Raw genomic sequence first — 23,792 nt, forward strand, 5'->3', positions numbered from 1 at the left:
AAGGCGACACTTCACTTTGAACAACTGGAGTTCAAACTGTGCATAGAAAACATATTTAGATACTCTGAGTGCTTTTCCCTTCAAATGTATTAGGCTTTATACAAACACTGTTTTCCTTTAACACTACTGCTGCTGAAATAATAGTTTTGAAATGTGGCATACTGTATTTTAAATACATAGTAAAATTGCACAAGTAATAATATGGTAGTTTAAAAGAATGAGGTAGATGCAGTACTATGATCGATACGATAATGGAAATGTATTTATATGTTGTAATTACCAAATAAGTAGTATATTTTGATGCCTTCTAATGAATTGTCAACAGTGCCTGCAGTTTGATTTAGATAGGCTTATGTCTTTAAAGTACTCTAACAACTAATATAATTTCCAAAGTATTACAGTGCTATATTTAAAAGTTAATTTTATATTAATTATTATTTAAGTATTAATATATTTGGATTTAATTTAAAGATTGTAATTGAATGCAAGGTTATAATGCATTATTAATGTCTATTATTTAATGTTATTTATAATATCAAACATCTTGTTGATATTTTTAAATAAGAAGATAGATGGGTAGATCATTATGCAGTGTGAAATTAGGAAAATGAAAGAGATGCATCTTCTCCCTGTTATCTCTGTTTCTATTCCTTCCTTTATTGCATTTTGTTTCACAAGATATTGAAGATCTAATGAATATTCAAATATATGCAAATCCTATTCCAGCACTATACATCATACACACAAAACACATACACTTTACATATAATTACATCCTACATATATCTCTATTTCACAAGACCCCGGTGCTTTTATCCATTATAGATGAGTTTTTGTAGGAATTGCATTGACCCAAGGAATTGTCCAGATACAAAATTACAGAACATCTAATTAAGTTGGCTATCAAAAACAAGAGATGCAGCAACCTGTTAATTATCTTGCATTCATCTCCTCACCCATCCTACACATGAAAAACAAGCTGCCTTTTTCCTTCATAGCTTCACTTGCAAGACAGCAGGACGTTCAGATTCTCATTCAATATTTGGTGAAACTAATTGCTCAAAATTGCTCATTTTTTATATGTGGCACAATGTTACCTGAAGGAGCATTGACTCTTCCTGCTATGTGACAATGTAATATAGAGAGCGGTGCTCTTTTGCTGGTGCGTCCATTTATATGAATTCCCACAACAACCAATCCTTTCAGGATAACCCTGGAGGCACTTGTTCCTCCTCATAATTTGTCAACTTTGTCTGGTCAGCAAACTTTTTGGGGGGAGGAGGTTTTTTTATAGACCTTATTAGAAATTAATCAAAATTGATTCTTAAAATACACAAATTCCGCTTTTTTTTTTTTTCAAATGAAAATATAAAAACTAACATTCCATTATTTTGAAAACAGGCTGCTGAGTACTGAATGAAACGATTCATCAAAGTATTTAATATAACATAATTGCAGGACAAAAAAAAAACAATTTAATGATTCAGAAAAAAAAAAGATGTTATAGTCTGTACCTAGTAAAAACTGTCCTTGATGTTTTAAAATTAATGAAATATTTTACAACTGTCATTCTAACTCATGTATTCTCTTGCTAGATTAAGTCAATTTTATCACTCTATGTCAGTATAACTCACTACTACATTATATCCTAGATTATATACAATAATACAAATATATGGATGGAGAAATAATACTGATTTCTTTTTAGGAGAAAACCCAAAATTAATTTTGAGTTTGAAGCTACCGTCTCAGAATTATGGGAAAACACCACTGTAGAATTTTGCCCTTCATGTTACAGTCTGGGTGACTAAGACTGTGGTTAGCAGAGACATCCCCTTCTTTCCATCTTGATTTTTTACCCATTAATTCAGTATTCCCCTTCCTCATGAGATCACCTACTTATTTCCGTATCACGCATATCAGTTCCTTGAATCTTTGCTGCAAACCCCCAACTGCTTTTGGCGTATCATGGCTGCACATCAAATGGATGGTGACATTTTATTTACATGTGAATGGTGTCTTTCTGAGAGAGGATGAAGGGCTCTCTGGAAGTGCCTCTCTCTCTCTGTCATCTATAGGGAAAGTAGGCAAGAAGCTTTTACTAAATACCTAATTTTCAGATGTCTAAAACTGCATTATGAATCCACCTTTGGAATACAGAGTGCAACATATAGGGAGTAGACAAACCTGATCCGAAGTCCTGGGTAATTTTTACTTTACCCTCATCCCTCTTTGTTTCCATGGGTCCATCTCTCTTCCTCCTCTACCTTTGTGTCATCTGCCTCGTGCTCGGCAGCAGTAAAACTCAGTTGTGTCCTTTTATTTTGTGTCCTTTTATTTTGTGTCACTGCCATTTATGCAGTGACATTATGCTGCTTTGGGAAGACACCTTCCTTCATACTTGAACAAAATTGCATATTATTCTTTTTTGTCTATTTATTTTTTGCCTGTTCTAATATTATTGTTTTCTATAAAAAAAACTTTCCTTTTATTTTTTCATTATTCACGTAACGTTCCATTTTTTAGTCTTTTCAATCTCTCCAGTTTTGCTGTCATAACCTAGTTCAGCTCTGTTGCGATGACCATTCAGCAATAAAGCCCAAATGTTAGTTTGTTTTGCATTTTCCAAATTTCTGTGTTTCTTTTCTTCACTCCACTCCAGTGCTTTTGGGCCATGATTCATCGGCTGAACATGTCTTGAAGTGCTTTGTTCATAAGAACAAATTGAACCAGAAATAAAAATGGTTTGCTGAACCCAGGTCTGAGAGATGATGGTACTCTTGAGGACAGCGGCCTTTCCCCATAAAAACATGCAGTATCTATTTCAAGTAAGGATTTATCAGTATTTCAGAAATGTCAGGGTGGAATTATACAGTCTCTTGTGAAGAATCGCTGTCTTTAAAGATGTTACATATATATTTATAATCACAGAAAAATTTAAGTCAGAAGGGACCTCTGGAGATCATTGGGTCCAACAACCAGTGTAAAGCAGTGCCAAATCTGAAATTTGGCTTCTTGAGGCCCTACTCCATCTGAACTATGGAAATCTCAAAGAAAAAAGATTCTACAGCCTCTCAGGGCAGCCTGTCCCAACACTTAACCATCACTTACTCAGTAAGAAAATAGTTTTTTCCTTCTGTCAAACCAGAATTTCCTTTGTAGCAATTTGCCTCAAGTCCTTTTGGCATGAGCCTCTGCAAAAGTCGGCTCCATTTTTTTTATAATCCTGCCCAAGTAGCAGTCGGCAGCAGTTAAGTCACCATTCAGACTTCTCTTCCCCAGGCTGAACAAACCCAGCGGTCTCAGCCTCTCCTTGAATTCACGCTCCAGCCCCTTTGCAGCCCTTCTCTGGTCTCTCTCCAGTTTGCTGATGTCTTCGTTGTGCTGGAGACCCAAAACTGGACATAAAGAACCTGAAACTATTACATGAGTCAGTCACCAAGTAAAAAATCCGTAGCTGCAAAACACTGCATCTGGCTATATAAAGCAAAATGCTGGTAAAGTTCTGCAGAGATGAAGAGCAAGACAGAAATGCCCTCCATCCCCACAGTGTACAGCAAAGCAACAGAAGGGCACCAGGGAAATTCAAATTATGAAACATTCTTGATGAAATATTAATAAAACCATACTATGGTCTTAATTGCTATAATTTAACACCCTGTATGGTATAAATATTTTAGAAACATGGTAAAATGGAACATTAAGAAGGGGTCAAGGGATAATAATATACATTAATCTTGATTGGTGGAGATGTATACCTCATACTTAATTTATGTTTATACTACTGTTCTGTATTCATTTTTGAAGGGTAGTGGGTGGAATAAGCTAGTTGTATGTATCTTATATTGAGACTTACATGTTATGTGCGTATGTGTAGATTACTGCAGGTATTTATAAAGGGCTCCGGCGTATGATATATATATATTAAAAAAAAAAGCAACTTTAAAATGCTTTCACAAGAGCATCCTCTCCTTTAGAAATCAGTCACGGATCCAGCAGTCGACAAAAGCAAGGGGGTCAGGAAATATGCAAACCACTTTCTCACAAAATTCTTTCCTGAGGAAGTCATTAACTGTTCTGCCCTTGTAATAGCCACCTTTCTTTTTCAGGAGCAAATATTTCTTTTAAGGCTGGTTTCCATACATTTGCATCAAGGGGAAGCTCTGGAAACAAGCCTGCGCCGTGGCCACGCTGACAGGGAGGGGAGAGCGCCGCAAGGATGGCTTCACGCGCAGCCGTAGGGGTACTTTGCAGCCTGTCTTGGTAGGAGAAAGTCTGCTGCCAAATAGGGCAGTTGGAGAGAAGTCAGAAAACATTTCACTTTTAACTCTCCTATAGATTTTCACCCCATAAGGAAGCTATTGTGCTAATTTTTGCAGAAAATAGCATGCAGAAATTGCTTGAAATTGCTGGCACTCTAATAGTGACCTATGCCCATGTATGCATAAAGCGGATAGGCATTTCATTTACGTTTATCGTAAATTGTATGCAGTAATGATTTCTATGTGTTAAATTGCATAATCCATACAAGTCTGACAGTCTCATAAAGGCTGTGGGCCGATGTCCTTTTTTGAATGCATCAGTGCCAATGAAAGAGGTTATCGTACCCTTGACAGAGGTTACCGCTGTCTGTATCTGCTGGTGGAACTGCTCCTGTGATCACTCTCTAAACTATGTCAGTCAAAATTTACCAGGTAAACTCATAGTTTAAATAGCAGATTTTTTTGCTAATGATGCACATTTTGCCAGAAAAGGATAAAGGCTTACTCACAAGAGTGCGTAGCTGGCATTTTGATGGCCCGTAAACTCTTTTACCAGCAGGGCTAGCTCCTGATACACAGTATTAGTCCACAGCCTCACACTCTGTCAATTCATCTATCTATCTTCTTCAGTTCTAATATTTCTGCAGTTGCTTATGATTGCTTTAAAAAAAAAAAACACCAGCATGACAGAAATGCTTTTCTTTCTGAATGTAGGATTCTTCCACAAAGTGTACAGAGATCTGAGATACAGAACAGCATTTTGCCCAGTGAGAGGTTTGTAATCTGATTTATAATCCACTTGGATTGAACTGGCACCACAGGGAGTGGGACAGCCCAGGTATCCTTTTTTACACTTTGTAGTGATGGCCTAAAAAGTGTTTTCATAGCATTGTTAGAGGAGAGACAGTGCCAGCAGAAACTCATGCCAGTAAGTACTGGGTTAAGCCTACTGCAAAAGAGAGACCTCTCCACCACACCAGCTACAGAAAAGGAAAGCTTTGCCTCTGCTTCCAGCACGTCTGGGAGAGCTGATCAGTGCCCTTTCCTGTCATTTCTCCTTGTTTTAAACCATGCCAATAAGTCTCTTCTGCTCCTCTAAACAGTGAAACAGTGAAAGTGCTCCAGGATTTTAAAGGATTTATAAGGCTTAGCTGATCACATCACTTCCTGTGCCAAAAAAGAAGAGAAAGAACGTTGTGTGGATGGATGTTGCTTGGGTATTCTGTTGTCGTGTTGCCTAATATCAATTCCTCATTATCTGTACTTCTCTCTCTGTAACCATTTTCTGTCTCCAGTTGTTTGGTGGATATAAGCTGTTTTGCACAGGAACCACCTTTTAGCTGTGTGTTTGCACAGTGTCTTCCCCATGAGGATCCTGGCCATGAGAAGGATTTGTAGGTGATACAGTAATAACCGTAATATTTTGTGTATGACTTCAGCAGTCCTGGCTGCCTAAAGTAAGGACGGCTCTGGGGAGGGGAAAAAAAACATGTGGCAGCACTCACTGGGGTTTTGAATTTCTGGTAGCTACTGAACGAGCTCTGAAGAAAGGTCTTCAGAGACCAGCAGTAGAGACTTTAACCTTTCCCCGCAAAGCTGTCCCCAGGATCTGCAAAGCAGCCATTCTTCACACACTTAGATGTTTCCTGTTAAACCTTTCTTCTCCCCATTGCCATCCAATGTGCATACCTGCACACACTCATGCACATACAAATTCTGTAGATGCATTTAGAACCCAGTCATCCCTGTAGGCAAGCATTTACCCTCCTCATTTTGCACTTCACCCATCCAAGGATAAACATAATGCTTTTTTATGATATGATTAAAGTTTATTGTCTTTAAAACATATTGGGCCTATATTTCTGATCTATGAGCAGGCTTCACTGAATCTTCCACTTTTTGCTGATTTTAAAGAAATTCTTTTAAAGGAAGCAAAGTAGCCTTCAAAGTTTTCATTAAGGCAGAATTATGAAAAATTATTGTGAGAAATGATTGGCAAGTTAAGTTCGTCCCTATTCATTCTCACCTGAAAGGTTTATTGTGACTCCTCTTACTAGTGGCATCTGTGGTAATAAATATTTTTGTTTTATTCTGAGGGCACAGCAAATACATTTTGTTAGTGAATGACCTTGTGCATTAGCTGTGTTATTCATGATTTAGTGAGCCAGTCAGTTGAAATATTGCTAATGTTTTCCCAACTCAGTCTTGTTACATTTGTTCCACGAGGATGACATTAAGTGTAGTTGTAGATGAATGACAAACAACATGGCTTGTAGTTGTGCTTTGGATCATTAAAGAAATGAACCAACAGGTTACTGGTTTATTAACTGAGGAAATGACTGAAAAAATAAAAAAAATCTTGAATGTATATTTATTAAAAATAACAACAGTTTGGCATGCTAAGAATTAGTGGTAGTGCCTCTTAAATTTTTCATATACCAGTGCAAACACACTACAGTGTCCATCCAAAGATTTTGACAGATTTTGAATAAGAGTGAGAATAATTCATACATTTCAGGCTGTTTATATGAGAAGACTCAAAGGTGCAAGCAGAGGAATGCTAAAAAAGTACAGCATAACAAAGATAAGGATTAATAATTAGAGGCCAATATGTGTATTTTTAATTATTATATATTATAATATCAAAGAGGGTCAGTGTACGTTGCAGGGAGACCCTCAGAAGGAGTGGATCGCTTCTTTAAAAGTGCAGTGACTGTTCTTGGTTTTATTTTCCTGAGTCCTTTGCTTTGTTTTTTGTTGAAAAATAATAGAAGCTATAGAAAAATTAGCTGGTAGGCTTCTGGAGAGATGGTCTAGTCCTTTCCCTTGCCCCAATAACACATCATCTGTTCCGAAGAAACCAGACAAGGTCAGTTAAATTCCAGATAACTGGGTTTCCTGAATTTCGACAAAGCTACAACGATAAGTAGCAACTTCTCGATCACTTCAATGGTTCTTTCTGCTTATAAACCACCACAGTTAATATCGCTAGAAAAGTGAGAACAGGGGAGAAAATTGTGTTTTAGATACTACTATTCCTGGACACTAGGTAGGTAAATGTTTTTGTTCCCATTAGATGGAGATGGCCATAGAAGCTTATAATTTTTCTACTTTTTCTAAAGCATTAAAAGGACAAGGAATGGATCTTACATAAAAGTTTATGTTTTTAAAGAGGACAGAGGGTTCTTATTTAAAAATAATAAAACACAAACAGGAAATGCAGTGGATATCCTGAGGGATCAAAATGAAGTATATGGATGGAGAGAATATTCAAATAGAAGCAAAAAGCAGATACAAAGCTAGAATACGTAGCTAACCTTGCAAAGCTGAGTAACTGCTATTATCTGTTTATTTTTTTGTAATATTTTCATCACAAGAACATTGAAGCAATCTGTTGAATTCTTGACTATAAATTAAAAAAGGCAGCAAAACTGTTTTTTTATAATGTTCTTTCAAAAACCTGTCTATTTAAAAGGAAAGAGAAGAAGCTGTGGCCTTAAGCTTATTTTATGGAGTGTTACTTTCCACAGGGTTGTGAAGGTGAGGAGGCAAAGACTTCCCTGCACTAAGAAGGGCTGAAAGAGATCCAGATGGTCTTTCTTACCTGCCCATCCCCTGGGACCACAAATCTGGCCTTCTAATTTGTAAATGTTAAGATTAAACATACGATGGTGAACTTTAATGTTAAGCTAACTGGAACTTTAACAAGTACATTTAAAAAGTTGATCTAGATATTAGCAATCAGCCTGGAAAGAAGCTTGCTGAGAAAAATTATCTGCGCTTACACCGGTACGCATGTGACTTTGGTCTACTTGAATGTATTCTGCTCTAGCTTCAGCTCAACATACCCCAGATTGTTTTATCTGAATTTTCCGTACAGAGCTGAAACTTGTCAAAGAATACTTATGTGAACAAATTTTGATGTGAAACATTGAATGACACTTCTTTTTTCATTTTCTGCTAACACTGGCTGAATTGGTACACCTTTAGCTATAAATAATGGATAAGTGTTTTAAGTATGCAAGCAAATCGTTACACATGCATGTGCTGCACTCCATCAAGTAATGCGCAGCATTGAATTATCACTGTTAAAATGGTCAATAGTACTAAAAGTTGTCACCGTTAAGAATTCATTGAAATATATTCTGTATTTTTAAAACATACATAGCTGAAGCGTGGTTATTTTTGTTATTAGTACTCAAAACCCTTCTATTGATATACATCAAATTCCTTATATTATTTAGGAGAATATTTTTGATAATGGGTTTCTGAAGCTTTGCAAGAAAGTATTTAGAATAGATAAAGGGTTTTCATTTCTACAGTTCTAATTTATAAAAACTGGGTTTTGTCGTACTTCAAGCACAGAACCATCACATTGACACCACACCTTGAAAGGTCTAGCATTGGCCAGCAGTAGGAAGACAAGGATAAATTCAAATGAAGTTAATTCCTCTGTAGACGTGGCATTGTCAGCAGGACTGTTTTAGAATCATAGAATCATAGAATATCTCAGGTTGGAAGGGACCCATAAGGATCATCAAGTCCAACTACCCGCTTCTCGCAGGACTACCTAAAACTAAACCATATACTGAGAGCATCGTCCAGACGCTCCTTGAACTCTGACAGACTTGGTGCCATAACCGTTGCTCTGGGAAGCCTGTTCCAGTGACCGACCACCCTCTCAGTGAAGAACCTTTCCTAATATCCAATCTGAACTTCCCCTCCTTCATTCTATTTCCTCATGTCCTATCACTGGTCACCAGAGAGAGGAGATCAGCATCTCCCCCTCCACTGCCCTCCTTGAGGAAGTTGTAGGCTGCAATGAGATGACCCCTCAGCCTTCTTTTCTCCAAGTTGAACAAACCAAGTGACCTCAACCGCTCCTCGTAAGTCTTGCCCTCAAGACGTTTCACCATCTTGGTCGCCCTCCTCTGGACACACTCTAATAGTTTGATGTCCTTCTTATATTGAGATGCCCAAAACTGCACACAGTAAACGGGTGGAGCCACACCAGTGCAGCGTAGAGTAGGACAATCACCTCCCTTGACCGGCTAGCTATGCTGTGCTTTACTGCTAAAGTATTTTGGAGCTTGTATATGTATGTTTCTTACAAAGGTTTGCCTGGGGGGGGGGGCAGGAATTTGATTGGTTGACCCAACAGGCCCTTCCAGGTCCATATTTATACATGATGAATAAATTATACCTATCTCAGGATGGGGTAAGTCAACCTGTGATCATACTTATTTACTTCTCTTGACTACTGAGGGAACCTTGACTTATAGAATCATAGAATCATAGAATCATAGAATCATACAGGTTGGAAAAGACCTCTAAGATCATCGTGTCCAACCGTCAACCCAACACCACCATGCCCACTACACCATGTCCCTAAGGGCCTCATCTACATGTCTTTTAAATACCTCCAGGGATGGTGACTCCACCACTTCCCTGGGCAGCCTGTTCCAAGGCCTGACCACTCTTTCAGTAAAGAAATTTTTCCTAATGTTCAATCTAAACCTCCCTTGGCACAACTTGAGGCCATTTCCTCTTGTCCTATCGCTAGTTACTTGGGAACTATGTTTTGGTGGAGACAGCAAAGTTAATAGAGATGGATCCCACCATTAATATAAAAGCTCCAAAGAAATTAAAAAAATGTTATTTTATATATCCCAAACTCCTTTATTACAATTTAAATATCACATTTTAGAATAGCAGTGTGGTCATTTTAAAGGACAGTTAAGAAAAAACATACAATTGAGCAGCTATTTATTAAATAAGTAAAAATAAATCAATGCAAGCAGTCAGGCAGACCTAATCTATGCAAACAGACAACTATGTGAGGTCCTGACGTATTGGGTTTTTGCTGCTCTATCCTTGAATATTATCTGACCATGGGACGTTAGGGACGTGGGAGGTAGATGGTTTAGAGAGGGGAAAGTGACATTGTCTTAGTGAATGAGCCTAAAAAAATATACACCTCTTGCCAGCTACTCAAGTATGGGCCAATTTTTCTCTTACAGCAACGAGCAGTGCTGCTATTTGCCTGACAAATGGATTTTTTGTCCATTTTTTGAACAGAATTAAAGATAAAGAGAGATGGAAAATTCCTTGATTGTGTGCATGGAGATTTGGCTGTCCTGTACCCAAAACTGTGAGAATGCAAAGATGCACTGGGAGTGGTGAACATGGCCTGAATTTCCATCTGCTGGTTTTATTGGCTAGAGTAGGTTGTAAAGGATGTGAGCCCTCAAAATTGCTGGAGATGCAAACGATATTTTAAATTACTCCAGGCAGCAAGGTACTGCATCTGAACAGATTGAAAACCGAAATGTTGATATCAGAAATTAAATTAATGCACGTGAGATTGAAACAATATCTAATTAAAATCATTTGAAAAATGACTTGAAAATTGAATATGACATAATATTTAGCAGGCTGTCGCTGGTACAGCTATGTGGCTTTGACTTTTCTGCAATCATTTTCATTCCAGGCCTGCCTGCCAGTTAACTAGAAATTACACGTGAAGCAACTACCTCAGGCCATCACCCAGTAAAGATTGGAAGACAAAATACTTTTTGCCCGCATCCTGTGTACTTGTCCTTCACTAATTGAATTGTAGAATTTAGTAAAGGGATCCTTCTTCTCCTTGTATTTGGACACTTGAGTTAGTAATTATTGTTTCAAGCTGAAGCATTTTGAATGCTCATGTTGTGTTTTTGACTTATTTACTTGCCGTCTGATGCTACTCCTGCCCAGGGAGAGGAGTTACAGATGCACAGGCTGTAGCTCCTGCCAGGGGTGCCCAGGGCTGGGGCGAGCCTAGCACAGGGTCTCCACACACCACCCCATAGACATACACCAAAGTCAGTGAGAGTTTATCTTGTACCCCAGAAAGTCTATTCTTCTGACATGGTGGTACCTAAGTATCTAATTCAAAGTTCATTAAAGTACTTTTTAATTACTTCCAACAAAGGACAGTGAATGAGGTAGGAAAACCTATGTAACATCGGGTTGTTTTTTAGGGAAAAGACTTAGAGAGTGCTGAACCGACAGTATGGTTTTCCTCTGTTCCATTCTCATTTAATGGTGTGAATGCCTCAGCAGTTTCAGGAGATGCATCGACTGTGCAGAGGCAGGTTTACTCTGGGACTGTGTTCTTCTCAACAGGGAGAGACCACAAATATTATGGGAATTCATTTTCATTGAATTGCAAGGGACCAAGGTTTTAGTATCTGCTACGTATATGCATCTCACAGTGCCTGGGTCTGCCAAACATAAAGGCAGCCTTTTGGGTCCACCCTGTGAAGTAGCTTTCCATATAATCTGGGGGTTCTTTGTCAGGGAGGAGAAAGCAAAGACTAACTTGATGTAAATAAATACAACACCTGCTTGTCTTAAATTTGGGAAAGTTGTTAAAAAGTTAAAAGCTGTAATAAACACTTACCATCTCTGGATTTCCCTTCCTCTTTTTCCCTTTCCTTTCCTTTCCTCAAAGAGGGGAAAATAAATGAAATTCTTCTGAATGTAGCTCTATGAAAGGAGCTTTGCAACAAGCTGTTGGGAAGAAGACAGTTGTTGTAGAATTCATCTGACAGCCTACAGTAAATCCGAATTAATTGCCCTCCATCACTTTATTGACTGGAGGTCCAGTCAATATAGTTAGTGAGTCTATGGCATGAATTGGCTCATTATAAAATGAGCATGTAATAGAGGTCAGGGGAATCATATGCCTGTAAGTACTTTTTTTCCTACATTTAATTAAATACAGCACACCCTCAAAGTCAGATTCACAGCAGAAAAATAAGTTTTCCTTGTGAGTGACACCATCTTCCCACAACTACTTTTCATACAGAAGGATAGTTTCTTCTCTGGAGCAGGTAAATCCTGCAGCAGCACAGTAGACAGACCCAGAAAGCCTTCTGCAGAAACCATTCCCTCGTCCTGCTTGTGCCAGTGTGCGCTCCCACAAGTAAGCCGGAGGGTGCGGTTGTGCTTGGCAACGTGCTTTATCGCAGACCTTTGTAAACCACTCATTTTTCAGGGCTTCCTTCTTCCAGAAGTGTTATATTGAGGCTGGGGGTCTGCTCAAAGCCCTGTATAACTTGCTTCTCCTAATAACTGATGGACTCTAAGGTTTAACCTGCCAACTACAAAACTAGACACTCAAATTCCTGACTATGCCATTGACAGATAACTTTGGTAAAGAAAATAAATGTTAGCCCTCAGAAAACACATCAGACCTCCCTTAGGTTGGTGAAGACCATGAACAGTGACACAGTGACAATCCCTACCCTTAAACACTCAGTAACACCCTCATCGTGCTCTCTAATAGAGCAAAGCCATTAAGTTGCCCCCATTGTAATTTAGATCACAGAAGAGACTTTCACAGATTCTTTCAGGTTAAAATAACTGGTATACAGAGAGTAGGCAAAATTATTCCACTGTAGCTACGTGCTTAATTATATGGAATACTGCATAAATTGTCAAGTGCAAAGAATTATTCTGATAAATTAAAATACTAATTAAATAGGCTATTGCAGAATTTTGAGAACATTATAGGGCTCCGCTTCTTCAGGTAATTTGCATATCCTTCATCTAGTGAATTTAATTTAAAGGCCTCATTTTTTGTGTGTTTGGAAGCCCTTTTTGTTTCAGTGGAAGATTAAAAAAGGGATTTATATGTTGCTAACTGGGTTGGGATTTTTTTTTTTGCTTTTTTTTTTTTTGAATAGCTGTTTTTATTATGCCTCTTTGCTGATGAGTTTGTCAGTTCTCCATTAGCATTTCAGGACTTTAAACTGTGGCCATAAAAAATCAACTTTGGTGGAATATGCAATATATTGTGTTACCCAGAATTATCATTTCCAGTTCATAAAATTTGCAACAGAAACATCATCTGCTGTATATTTGTATTGGAATAAAAGCTAGCAGGTAGGACACTGAAATACTTTAAATAAATTTAGGCCAATTTTCAAAAGATTAGTAACTTGTTCTTAATATCTGAATTTATTTTCCCACCCCTTCTTCTTCATCTATCTATAGGCTATCGACTATGTTTTATTGTCTTCTCAATTATGGTTATAGATAGAAAAAAAAAGTAGTTATATCCACTGTTCAACAGCTTGAAGCAGCTGCTTGATATGTAGTTGATGCTTCAGCTTCAGCACTACTGTTTTTGACAGAATTTCTTGACCTTCCTGAACTGCTTGTGGAGTTCAAGGTTAGCTAAAATATGCTCCTGTACACGCCTGGAGTGAACATGCCGGAGACCGTCTGCTGTGTCTCTCTCCGCAATCTGACAGTGCCTGAGCTTGACCATTTTCAGGTTATGAATTAATCAATAACACATCGTGCCTTCATGCCTCCTAATTTTGGCAGGTTTTATGTTAGCACGGCTGTCAGAGCTGTCCTTTGTGTTTTAGCCAATATCAAGGGGGAGAGGAGGGTGTTAAGGAAACTCTTTTTTGTTTTTTAATATCAAATCTTCAACAATTAGAGTCTGCAGGAAACTTATAAAAAGGAGGTCAAATATATAATAGTAATTATAAAATTCAGTGATTCAGCAGACCCAATATTTTCTATTAACTGTTCATGTAGTAGGAAATTACACACTGGGATTTAAGCTTTGTTGTTTATTTATTTTGCAGCCACTCTACTGTCCAGTTTTCTTTATCCTAAGCTACCAAAGAATCATTTGTTGGACCATTCAGTTTCTTTGAAGGAGGCTGTGGAGCTTTCTGTTTTTATAAATCTTCTAAATTTTTGCATTTGGTAGAAATCTGCCTTTAATGTGTATGCTGGGTGTGAGGCAGTCAGTGTGGTAGCACAGCACACCTCTGCAACGAAATGGCACATCCAAAAGGGAGAATGTTGTTACTTGACATGGCAGGTCATCAGCCATCAGTGAAGCAACATAGTCCAGAGTCCATCTCAAGGCTGAAAATCAAGCTTGTTGGTAGAGATTTACTTATTTTTTGGAAATTCATACTGCACAACATATACCACACAGTGAAAATGTAGCCTCAAATCGCATGGTCCAGGCAACTCTCCTTCTCATGTGGTCCCTGTGACTCTGGGTGGAATAAATACCTTTGTGAATGTGTAAAGCATGGCATAAGTATTAAGTATGTGAGTATTGTATGCGGTTTTTAGGCTGTCATCTAGCAAAACATGCGTTTAAGCTTTCCTAGCTTGGGAATCCATGTTCCTATCTGCTTAATCGGTAGCATATTAAAAAGAAGCAAAAATAAAGCTGTGTGGGTCTAAAAGGTGGACAGAGCTTTCCTCACCATTTAAATCACGGGCAATATTAATCCCTTGCTGAAGGCAGTCAGAAAAGTTTTTCTGTATTAGAATTGCATGAGGTTTCACTTCTTGAGTCTTTTCACATACAAACTCTTACCAAAATCTTTCCACATTTTGGATATATGAGGTGAGATTGAGCCCTAATGATACGACTCGCCTCTGAAATAAATGTCAGTCATTTGTGTTGCACTTTGGACAAACTAAATAAAGTATCCGTTCACAATAATATTGCTTCTGAGAATTTTCTGCTGCACTCTGAACTCTTTTGAATATGTTTCGAATGGCAACACTTAAAGAGTATTTTTCACAAATGAAAAAAAACAATTATTCCTTTCAGTATTTTTATGTAAATTTACAGTGTACAGTATGTTCTAGCACACTTCTTGTCCTTTCTGGTTGGAATGTTTCCTTTAGGCAACTTAAATTGAGAAGCTGAGTCTATCCAAATTGTGTCCATAATCAAAGGAAAGAGATGGGTGCCTGCAGATGTATGTAAGATATGTGGGATGACTCATCGTATTAAATGTCCATCCCTTTCCACTGACTGCAGAGAGAACCTAGATGACTCACTTGGATTACGTAGTCAATGACTAGACAGCTAAAGGGAGGAGAGTTTAACAAGGCTGCAAGGCTTCATTTCTAATCATAAATAAATCAAGCCAGGTGCCTGGATTTTGGCCATGAGTCCAACTGACACAGTTTGCATTTAGAAAATTAAAGTCTTCCCATCCAAAACGGGATGACCTTACCCATACCCCCAGCTGGGAATGATCTTATCCTTGTGCTGTCCACAAACTGTGGTTGGGTATTGTTTTGTGAGAATATTAGTGGGCAGAGGCCAAAATCATGTGAAGAGCACAGTAATGATTTAAAAGTATGAGCAATGGTAACTCAGTGCTCAAGTTCATGCCCTGGACATGTTTGGGTTACAAGTATAGACGTAGTCTTAGTGATTACTACCTCTATTTTGCAGTTAGCTGTTTTATGCTGGATTACTTTGCTTTTATTTTGAATGCTTTTACTGATATAGAAGCTGATAAATTGGAAAAATCTAAATTCTGAAAAGGAAAATATTGTGTATTGCATCCTGATGTTGTGAGATAAACTATTTATCTTACCTGCTAGGTAAGAGTCTGTCATTTGTGGCAAAATGTCCTACAGAGTGACAGTGCTGTTGTAATGGTAAGGTGCTGCCCTGCTCTTCACTGCAAGGAAGACAGTGAGAAGTTTCCACTGAAGAAAACTTTCCAAACATATTGTGTATATGTGTTAAATATGTGTGATACTGTGTGTACAAGGGAACTAGAATTACTTTTGTTTCTTTTTCACAAAATAATGAACAATTAATGGCACATCTATGTATTCAGAAAACGGACTAGCAGAGTTGCTATCAGAGAAAGATATTCCATAGATGGCATAGGTAGGAACTGCAATGAATTTATTGATGGAGGAAAGCAGGTTGGCTATGCCGTAAATGCTGCAAAATTGTGCATATTCCAGCTTTCCCGTAACTCTTTCAATCTCAATTTTCCTTACAGCCATAAACAAAGAGAAGCTTGAAAAAACAACTGGACTGAAAATTCTGCAGACTGGTGTGGGGGAGGTAAGTGGCTTGGGGTCATTTTACACTCTCAAAAACATTTTAATTGTTGGGTATTTTAAGAAATCCTGGAGCTCATGAACGCTTGTGAGCTATCAGTCTGATAGTGCTAAGGGCCTTTTTATGATACAGTTGCATCTGTCAAAATACAATCTGCTGCACAAATAGCACAGTATCCCACAGAGAAAAAAATACCATCCTTATGAGAAAAGTGCAGCCGACTTTAAGAAATGCAGTTTTTTGCTTTGTTGTATCACAGGAACAAAATCCCCAAAGATAACCACAGCAACTGAAGTCGTCGTATTATTCCCCTTGGTTTTGATGGAGTGCTATCTCATCTAGATCAATGAAAGTTTAAATTTGGGGTAAAGAGTCTTCAGATGCTAGAGAGAATCTGACAGTGAACGACTTGCTTATTTTGGATGTAACTTGAAACATAAATAAAACATGTGTCTGTTATTATGGTGATATCACTAACCAAAAACTCCACTAAGCAGTTCATCATTTATTAATAAAGATGATGCTATCTGCTAAGAACCTTGTATGAACTACAGTTGATTGCTAATTCTCGTGCTAATTTTCTGTACACAGTTATCTTTTTTTTTTCCTTTTCATTTAAGTAATTTTGCTAGTCGTGAATGCTCACAGGGCTAGACAAATGCCTTTTTCTTGTGATTACATTATTCTCAGTATTGAGAATAATGAGTTACTAAGTTGTAATATACTGAAGGAATTTATGTTTTTTTTCTTTTTTTACTGATTTTCATTTTTTATATTTCTAATTTTTATCAGTTCACGCCTAAGAACTTAACTTGCCAGGATTTCTGAGGTTCTTTGTGTAACCTTATTCACATTATTAAAAGACTTGGTCCTGAAGAGGTACCAACACTGAGACCTGCTGAGATGCTCATGGTCAAAGCTGTAAGAATTAGAACCTGGAAACAAACATAGATGAAATCATCAGAAAATGAAAGCCAGCATCTCTCCTTAACTTGAGCTGATTTAACTAGCTGAGCTTCTCAAGGGTGCATAACCTCAAGAGCTGGGAAGTGTATCCTGGAGCATGGATGTGCCCCCTAGGCTGTGTCCTGACTTCAAGCCAGAGTGAAGCTTGCGTTTGTGCTATCCCCCAGCCCTGGTTTCTGCTAAATAACAGGAGAACCAGGACTGCGGCACAGACTGTGGAAGCCACGTTGAGTAAAATTTTACCCAGTGGGACTCCTCATGCTAATGAAATACCTCCACGTATTTTATCCGACTCCAGTCATTGAATGGATTCCAGTTGGCTTCAAAGTCAGCTGGGAAATGAAAGCCCACTTCATTTCAGATGCTTACTGTTAAATGAATTGTTATCTTATATGTGGTTAATGGAGAAAGGAAGCACTTTTGGATATTTGATATGCAAGAAGTTGTCACTTGTTAAATGCATCGTTAATCCACATTGTAGCAATAGGGTTGTTGTAACCATGGTAGCCTAAGGATGTACTGGAGATATAGCCTCAAGGACTTCCTAGCTTTTTTTGAGACCCGCTAATAGAACTGGAAAAAACGGTCAAGTTCTTAGGCTAGAGATATCCCCAGTCTGGTTCTTGTGCTTGGTTTAGTAAAAGTCACTGCAGAACTCACCTCCCATATATTTAGGCTATCATAGCTTTTAAAAATTCTGGTGATACTACTCAGATTAATAAAGACTTTGACAGAAGGTTGTACTTTACACTTTGCCAAATATGTAGTTTTAGAAGGCAAAAAGTGCAAATGAATTGACCAAAGGGAAGCAGACATTTTGGCCTAAATATATTCCAGGCTACATCTGAGATACAGTGATCAGCATCGAAAGAACCAAGTGGTTTGGAACATTAAGGTGATGAAAGAACATTTATTCAGCTGCTTATATATTTTGTTGGATGTGAATTCTCCCAGCTGTGTATATTCCCCTTTTTAAGTCTTTTCAGATATGATTGTATACATAATGAATACATTTCTGCAGTCTCACCTACATGAAAAATAATGGAGTGCTGTAACCAAACTGTTTCTTTGTTGATAGGGTATCAAATTCAGGCTATTTCAGGTTAAATCTTACTATGTTAATCCAGTTTTGCAATTTGTTTTTGATTCACCCTGGTGTTTAACAGTGTTAAAATAATCGTACATATTTTAACATAACGAAGGAGCCTTTTGTTGAATAAGGATTTCTTTTTCTTCACACTGTAGGAATGGAATTATATGTAATGGTAACTGTAAATCAAAGTCAAGATACTCAAATCAAAAGTACTTAGAAAAAACTCTCTAGTTTCAGCATGAGAAATGGCCTTGTTGTTTGGACAGTAGGTCAGATTCATGATAAAGTTAATGGATATATAATCTTCACTTGTGGGATTGTAAAATAAAAAGGATTGATTTTGCATGGCAAGTTTCATATCTGAAATAGCTCAAGAGAAATATAGCTGAGATACTAGTGGCAAATGGAGCAGCTGTATAAACAAATGTAGGAACTGTTCTAAGCTCAGCAATAATTCATGTGTTGCTCTGGACAGTGGAATCTGTTTTAGGTGTTGATCTAATCCCTGGTAACAAGATTTGTGCCTGAGTAAGGAATGTGTAGACACCAATGACTACCCAGGCCTTGGGTGCGGTAGAAGGGAACTGTCTTTTTCTCTGTGGAGAAATGTTTCTCAGAGCACCTCAATCTCTTGCGCACCTTCTCTATCTCAAGAAAAGCATTTCAAAAGCAACAAAAGCAATTATAAAATTCACACCAAGCTTACTGAGCTGTTCAGTCAAGTCCAGGGAGGGCTGATGAATTCCTTTTATGTCACTGCATAAACATGTGCTACGTAGTCATTAACAACATGGGTCTGGAGTTTACCACAGCCACAATACAGACCATCATCTTGATGTCACGCAAAAGATTTCCACAGCTTCAGTGAGTTTTGTGGATACAGCCGAGGTTAGCTGCATTGTGTCGACTTAGGGCAGGCTCTGCTTTAGCGGGATTAAAAATGAGTTCCTTAGCTGCAACGTCAAAAGCTGCTCAGGTGTCAGGACGTGAACGCAAAAGTTCTATATGTTTCATGGGAAGGTTTGGATGATATAGTGCAAAGCATTGTCTGGACTGTGGGTAAGCAGAGCTTCTTTCAGGTCATTGTGGAACAGACCCTGACTGGTACTTCCACAGCACAACTTCTTCAGCATACAACATTTGCCAGCAGAATATTCAATGATCCAGGGATACAGAGAGTTGGACTGGAGTTTGATGTGCTGTGTATCACTCTTAAAGTGCTAATTATTTTGGTACCTTTCTTGTTTGTAAGAAGGCTGTTATACCAGAAAAACAGGAATAACTCTGCTGTAGAGAAACCCATGGCCATACTGAAACCCTGAGAATGTGTGCATTGCTGTAGTGCTAACTACCTCCGGAATTATATTTCCTAATATGTTTATTTTCTATTTGGAGTTTTCCAGCACCTATAACGGCTCTAAAACTCCTATACGGTAGCCCTCCAAAATTTGTTTGAGTCATTGTCATGCATGATGTTTGTGCCACACAAATTCATCATGAGCTTTTCACACCTTCTTGGTTATTCAGATATGATGAAATTGCTGTTGTCTTTGAGGTATTTTCTTTTGATCTCCCACACATGAAATAAATCTCTGAAGTCCTAAGGTCACCTTCAGAAGTTCAAGAACCTCCTATAGTTGAGTGAATGTGAGGGTATGAATGTAAGTGTTGTGTTATCTATGTGTATATTTACATAATACCATAAGAGGCATAGTACTGGTAAAAAGCCTGAAGAGCTAAACAGCATTTAAGCAGGACCCATAACTCCATTCTCCTAGCTCCCTACTTGATGTGGACCACTGTGTTTTGCAGAAATAGGAGTTGAACTTGTTGCTCTGCATAGCTGAGCACCCCTAGAACATCTCGGGGGCAGCTTTTGGTCTCACATAGAGGGAAAGCCTCCTTACCAGCAGCACGGCCCAACCTAACTCCTGCTGAGTTCAGGATTCAGCGGCTTCGGGAGCCCCAGTCCCACCAAACATTAGTCCACTGGACTTGTGCCCAGGAGCTGCTCTCCAGCCCAAGGGAGCTCAGCAGGCACCATGAACCACAGCCCCGCACAGAGGTCATTGAGTAACCTGGAATTTCTTCCACATCCTTTAGGAACTTAACCACTTCTTTCTCTTCACGTAAGCACTTTTGAATTATTATAAAAGCACAGTATTTTTCAGTTCAATTCCACTCTGAGGTTGGCTGTGACCTGAGTTTGTCTGGTTCAAGTCCAGCTCCAGTTTAAGAAAATTTCAAATAATGGTTCAAATGCAGTTACTATGGCATGGAAAAATAACTGGTTATCCAGCTTTTGGCTGAAATCTGTTTTCAACAACAATTCCAGTATAATAGGTCAGGCTCTCCAATGGCTCAAGAAAGTATAATGATTCAAATCAGGTTTTGGAGGCTAAGAGTCTGTGATATGAATAATAAATGATCTGAATCAAGTCCTGAAACAAACTGAGGGAATGGCACTGTTTCCATCTCAAACTGGTGAAACAGCACCCACCCTGGAATACATTATTTTAAATTAACTCTTCCAATTTCCCAGTAGGCCTGCACAAAATACACTCATCACTGGAATTGTATAACTTTGTTTGTAGGATTTGAATCATGGTTCTCATATGGCAGACATAAGAATTAGAATAGTTTTCTAAACCAAATGGAAATAACCCAAAATATATGTGAAATGAACACTTTGCTGTACCTCTAGATGTTCTAAAATAGAGCAGTGATATTTTGACATGTTTCAGGATATTCTCATTTAGAGATATTTTGATAGGTGTAGAATTATGTTGATGTTGCATGAAGTGATGTTACTACAATAAAGAAAAGAAATCTGCATTTAAAAATTCTAGTGAAGCTAGAGGACGTGATAAGACAGACTTTCCAGTGATGTGCAAGCCTCTCTGAGGCAGGAGTCAGATTTTTAACTTCTTATCTTCCTTAATGTTGCCAGATTTTGTCATTAATGTCTGTGTGTCCAGATTTGACCCAGAATGATACTGGAAATCCATAAAAAATTGGAGTGAGTGTAGAACTTGACAAATCCTTTGCAATTGCTGAAGAATAAGGTATCAGCTTTTTTCCGATCTTCTCTGACTACTAGGTAGAACTTTAAGGGTTGGCTTTGGCTTTTGGCTTGTAAAGACCAAATTAACCTGGGATCTACTCCAGCTGCCTTTCTTACAGTGGCGTCTTGGCAATCAGCAAACACTCCTGATCTGGAGCAGGTATTGCGCCCAGAGGTACACTGGGACGGAAAAGGGTGCTCTACCCAAGACCACTTAGCTAAGGTAGTTCTGATAGTGACCGCGCTGTAGGAACAGCAGAAGCCGAGCACAAGGTGCATATGAGGGAAGACTCCTCTGCATTACAGTGTAAGCATTCTTAGACCAGGGGACACCAGGGAGGGCTTTTTCCATGAGCTTTCAGCTTCTTTTCCTACGAAACCCATGGCTTAGAGATCAACAAATTCATTTTTTCCTGTTACTTGAGGTCTGTGATTGGAGATCCGGCAGACAGCTCTCGCTGTTGGCTTTTGCTGATCACTGTGGCCGCGTTGATTAACAGTTGAACAGAGATTTCCAGGAGGACGGTGTTTTGGAGCAACATACATTGCTATGGGCATGGCATGCGTCAGGCCACAGATGGGCTCTTTGCTTTAAGGCATATAACTTTAAGGCTATATACACAAATAAGAAAAATAATAATTAAATGAAAACTTTAAGGAGTACAATCTTAGAAATATTCTTGGAGAAGACACAATGAGGAAGATTTACTTTATCACACACACACAAATTACAGATTCTAAAGCTGTGTGACCCTTAAAAATTCATAGATTATATTTTACATAGAATGCTACTAGTAATATACTGCTTTTATGGAGTCTTACTGACAGTGAATAATATCTCACTATTACAGTTTTGTGAGTATACATGTATAGTAAAGTGATGCTAATCAGAAGTTAGTCATATAGTAGCGTTTAGAAGTAATGCTTCAAGGAATAAAGCTAAACAGAACATTAAATTTCTCCAAAGAGAATGATGGAGGTCTATGGCTCATTTATTTAAGATCTTGTATGTTTTTGCAAAATGCATTTTAGCTAATATTTAGAAATAATGTTAATGCTATTTATTAACTATTCATTATGGTACATAGCCCACTAGAGGGCTGCTTTTCAAATAAATTGCATCCAGAGTGTTAATAAACAGCAAAATAAAAACAAAAAATATGCAGCATGAATATGTATATTATTTTATCAAGTTATTTTGTCATACACCTTCTGTGACTGCATGCTATATACAGAACATAGTAAAACAATATAAGTCATGGCCCCAACTCTGCAAACATTTAGAATATGCTTAGCTTTAAGCATATAGTTAGACTTTGCTTTTAAGCTACTGATAAGTTTAGAGTTAAAGAGATGCCTGGATCCTACTGAGACTGTCTTCTGTCACATATCACACCGTCTCTGGTTGTGGAGGGGCAAAGTTCCAATGTTTATACCCTGTATTTGATTTGAATATTGCATAGCAGAGGTATTTTGACATCTGAATGACAGGTCACAGCTTCAGTTTGGAAATCAGGTGTCAGTAGTAATTTCTTTTCTTGTGCTCTGATTGTGACAACACCCTCCACCTTCTTTACAAATTTGTAAAGAACACGACAAGGAAATGAGGAGATTATAATGTTAAGAAAAATAAAACAAACCTGATTTTCAGAGACAACTATCACTGTATATTGATTTATATTTTCCTTCTGAAACAGTATAAAAAGCACAAGTATTCAAGTGTCATGTTGGTTCATGAATTCCTTTACAGTAGCACTGTGTGATTTAAAGGAGCAGAAGTGCCAAGTGATGTGGCAGTTGCCATGGCAACCACAGCAATTCAATTTTTATTCAGTATCATGTAAAATGAAACAAGATACGGTTTGCCTTGTGGCTTCAGGAACTTATGCATCCTACCAGTGTTGTTCCTTTTTGTCTTTTTTAACATTATTCTGTTAAAAAAGTTGCAAATGTTTGTTTTAAGGATTTTTCTTAAATCCTTGGGTTTAGGCCGTGTCATGCCATTGTTTTTAAAGCAGAGCTTCCCTTACAAACCATTATAGATCTGTAGAGAAAAGAGATTTAGATACTAGCACCAACTACATAAAGCAAACTGCAGGGTAATTCTGCTTAAAAATCAATGTTATTATCTACCCTATGACTTTGCAGCCTGCATTTGATATATTCATAAAGAAGGTACGTAGGATCTTTACATAGGAGAATGTGATTGTACTAGATATCTTACTGATTCAGGAAATTCAGCATCCTCCATGTACCAGCAGCCAGTTCATCATGACTCAAAGGAAAACAAAATCTTCAGTGGTGTAATGGGTTGGCTGGGGAAGCTGTAGATGAAGATTAAATTCTGTTTAACTGTCTGAAGTTTGAGCGATAGAGCTGGTCAGAAATTTTGAGAAGGGAGATTCTTCCACCTCCAGAGGCAAGAGCTTGATCCTGGCAGGAACACATGGATTTCAAGCAATCTTGAACACAGGTTTAATTATTTGAGGAGAGGAAGAGATG

General features: G+C 38.1%; 1 protein-coding gene across 1 annotated transcript in view; it reads left to right on the forward strand.

Moving 5' to 3' along the window:
* PTPRN2 (protein tyrosine phosphatase receptor type N2) overlaps positions 1–23,792 on the forward strand; it is a 674,564-nt gene that overhangs the window by 409,207 nt on the left and 241,565 nt on the right. Inside the window, exon 12 of the mRNA XM_075144119.1 lies at positions 16,106–16,170. Within this exon, the coding sequence (XP_075000220.1) occupies positions 16,106–16,170 (65 nt within the window). The remainder of the gene's footprint in view (positions 1–16,105; positions 16,171–23,792) is intronic.

The sequence above is a fragment of the Calonectris borealis genome, chromosome 2 (genome assembly GCF_964195595.1).
Source record: "Calonectris borealis chromosome 2, bCalBor7.hap1.2, whole genome shotgun sequence".
NCBI classification, from domain to species: domain Eukaryota; kingdom Metazoa; phylum Chordata; class Aves; order Procellariiformes; family Procellariidae; genus Calonectris; species Calonectris borealis.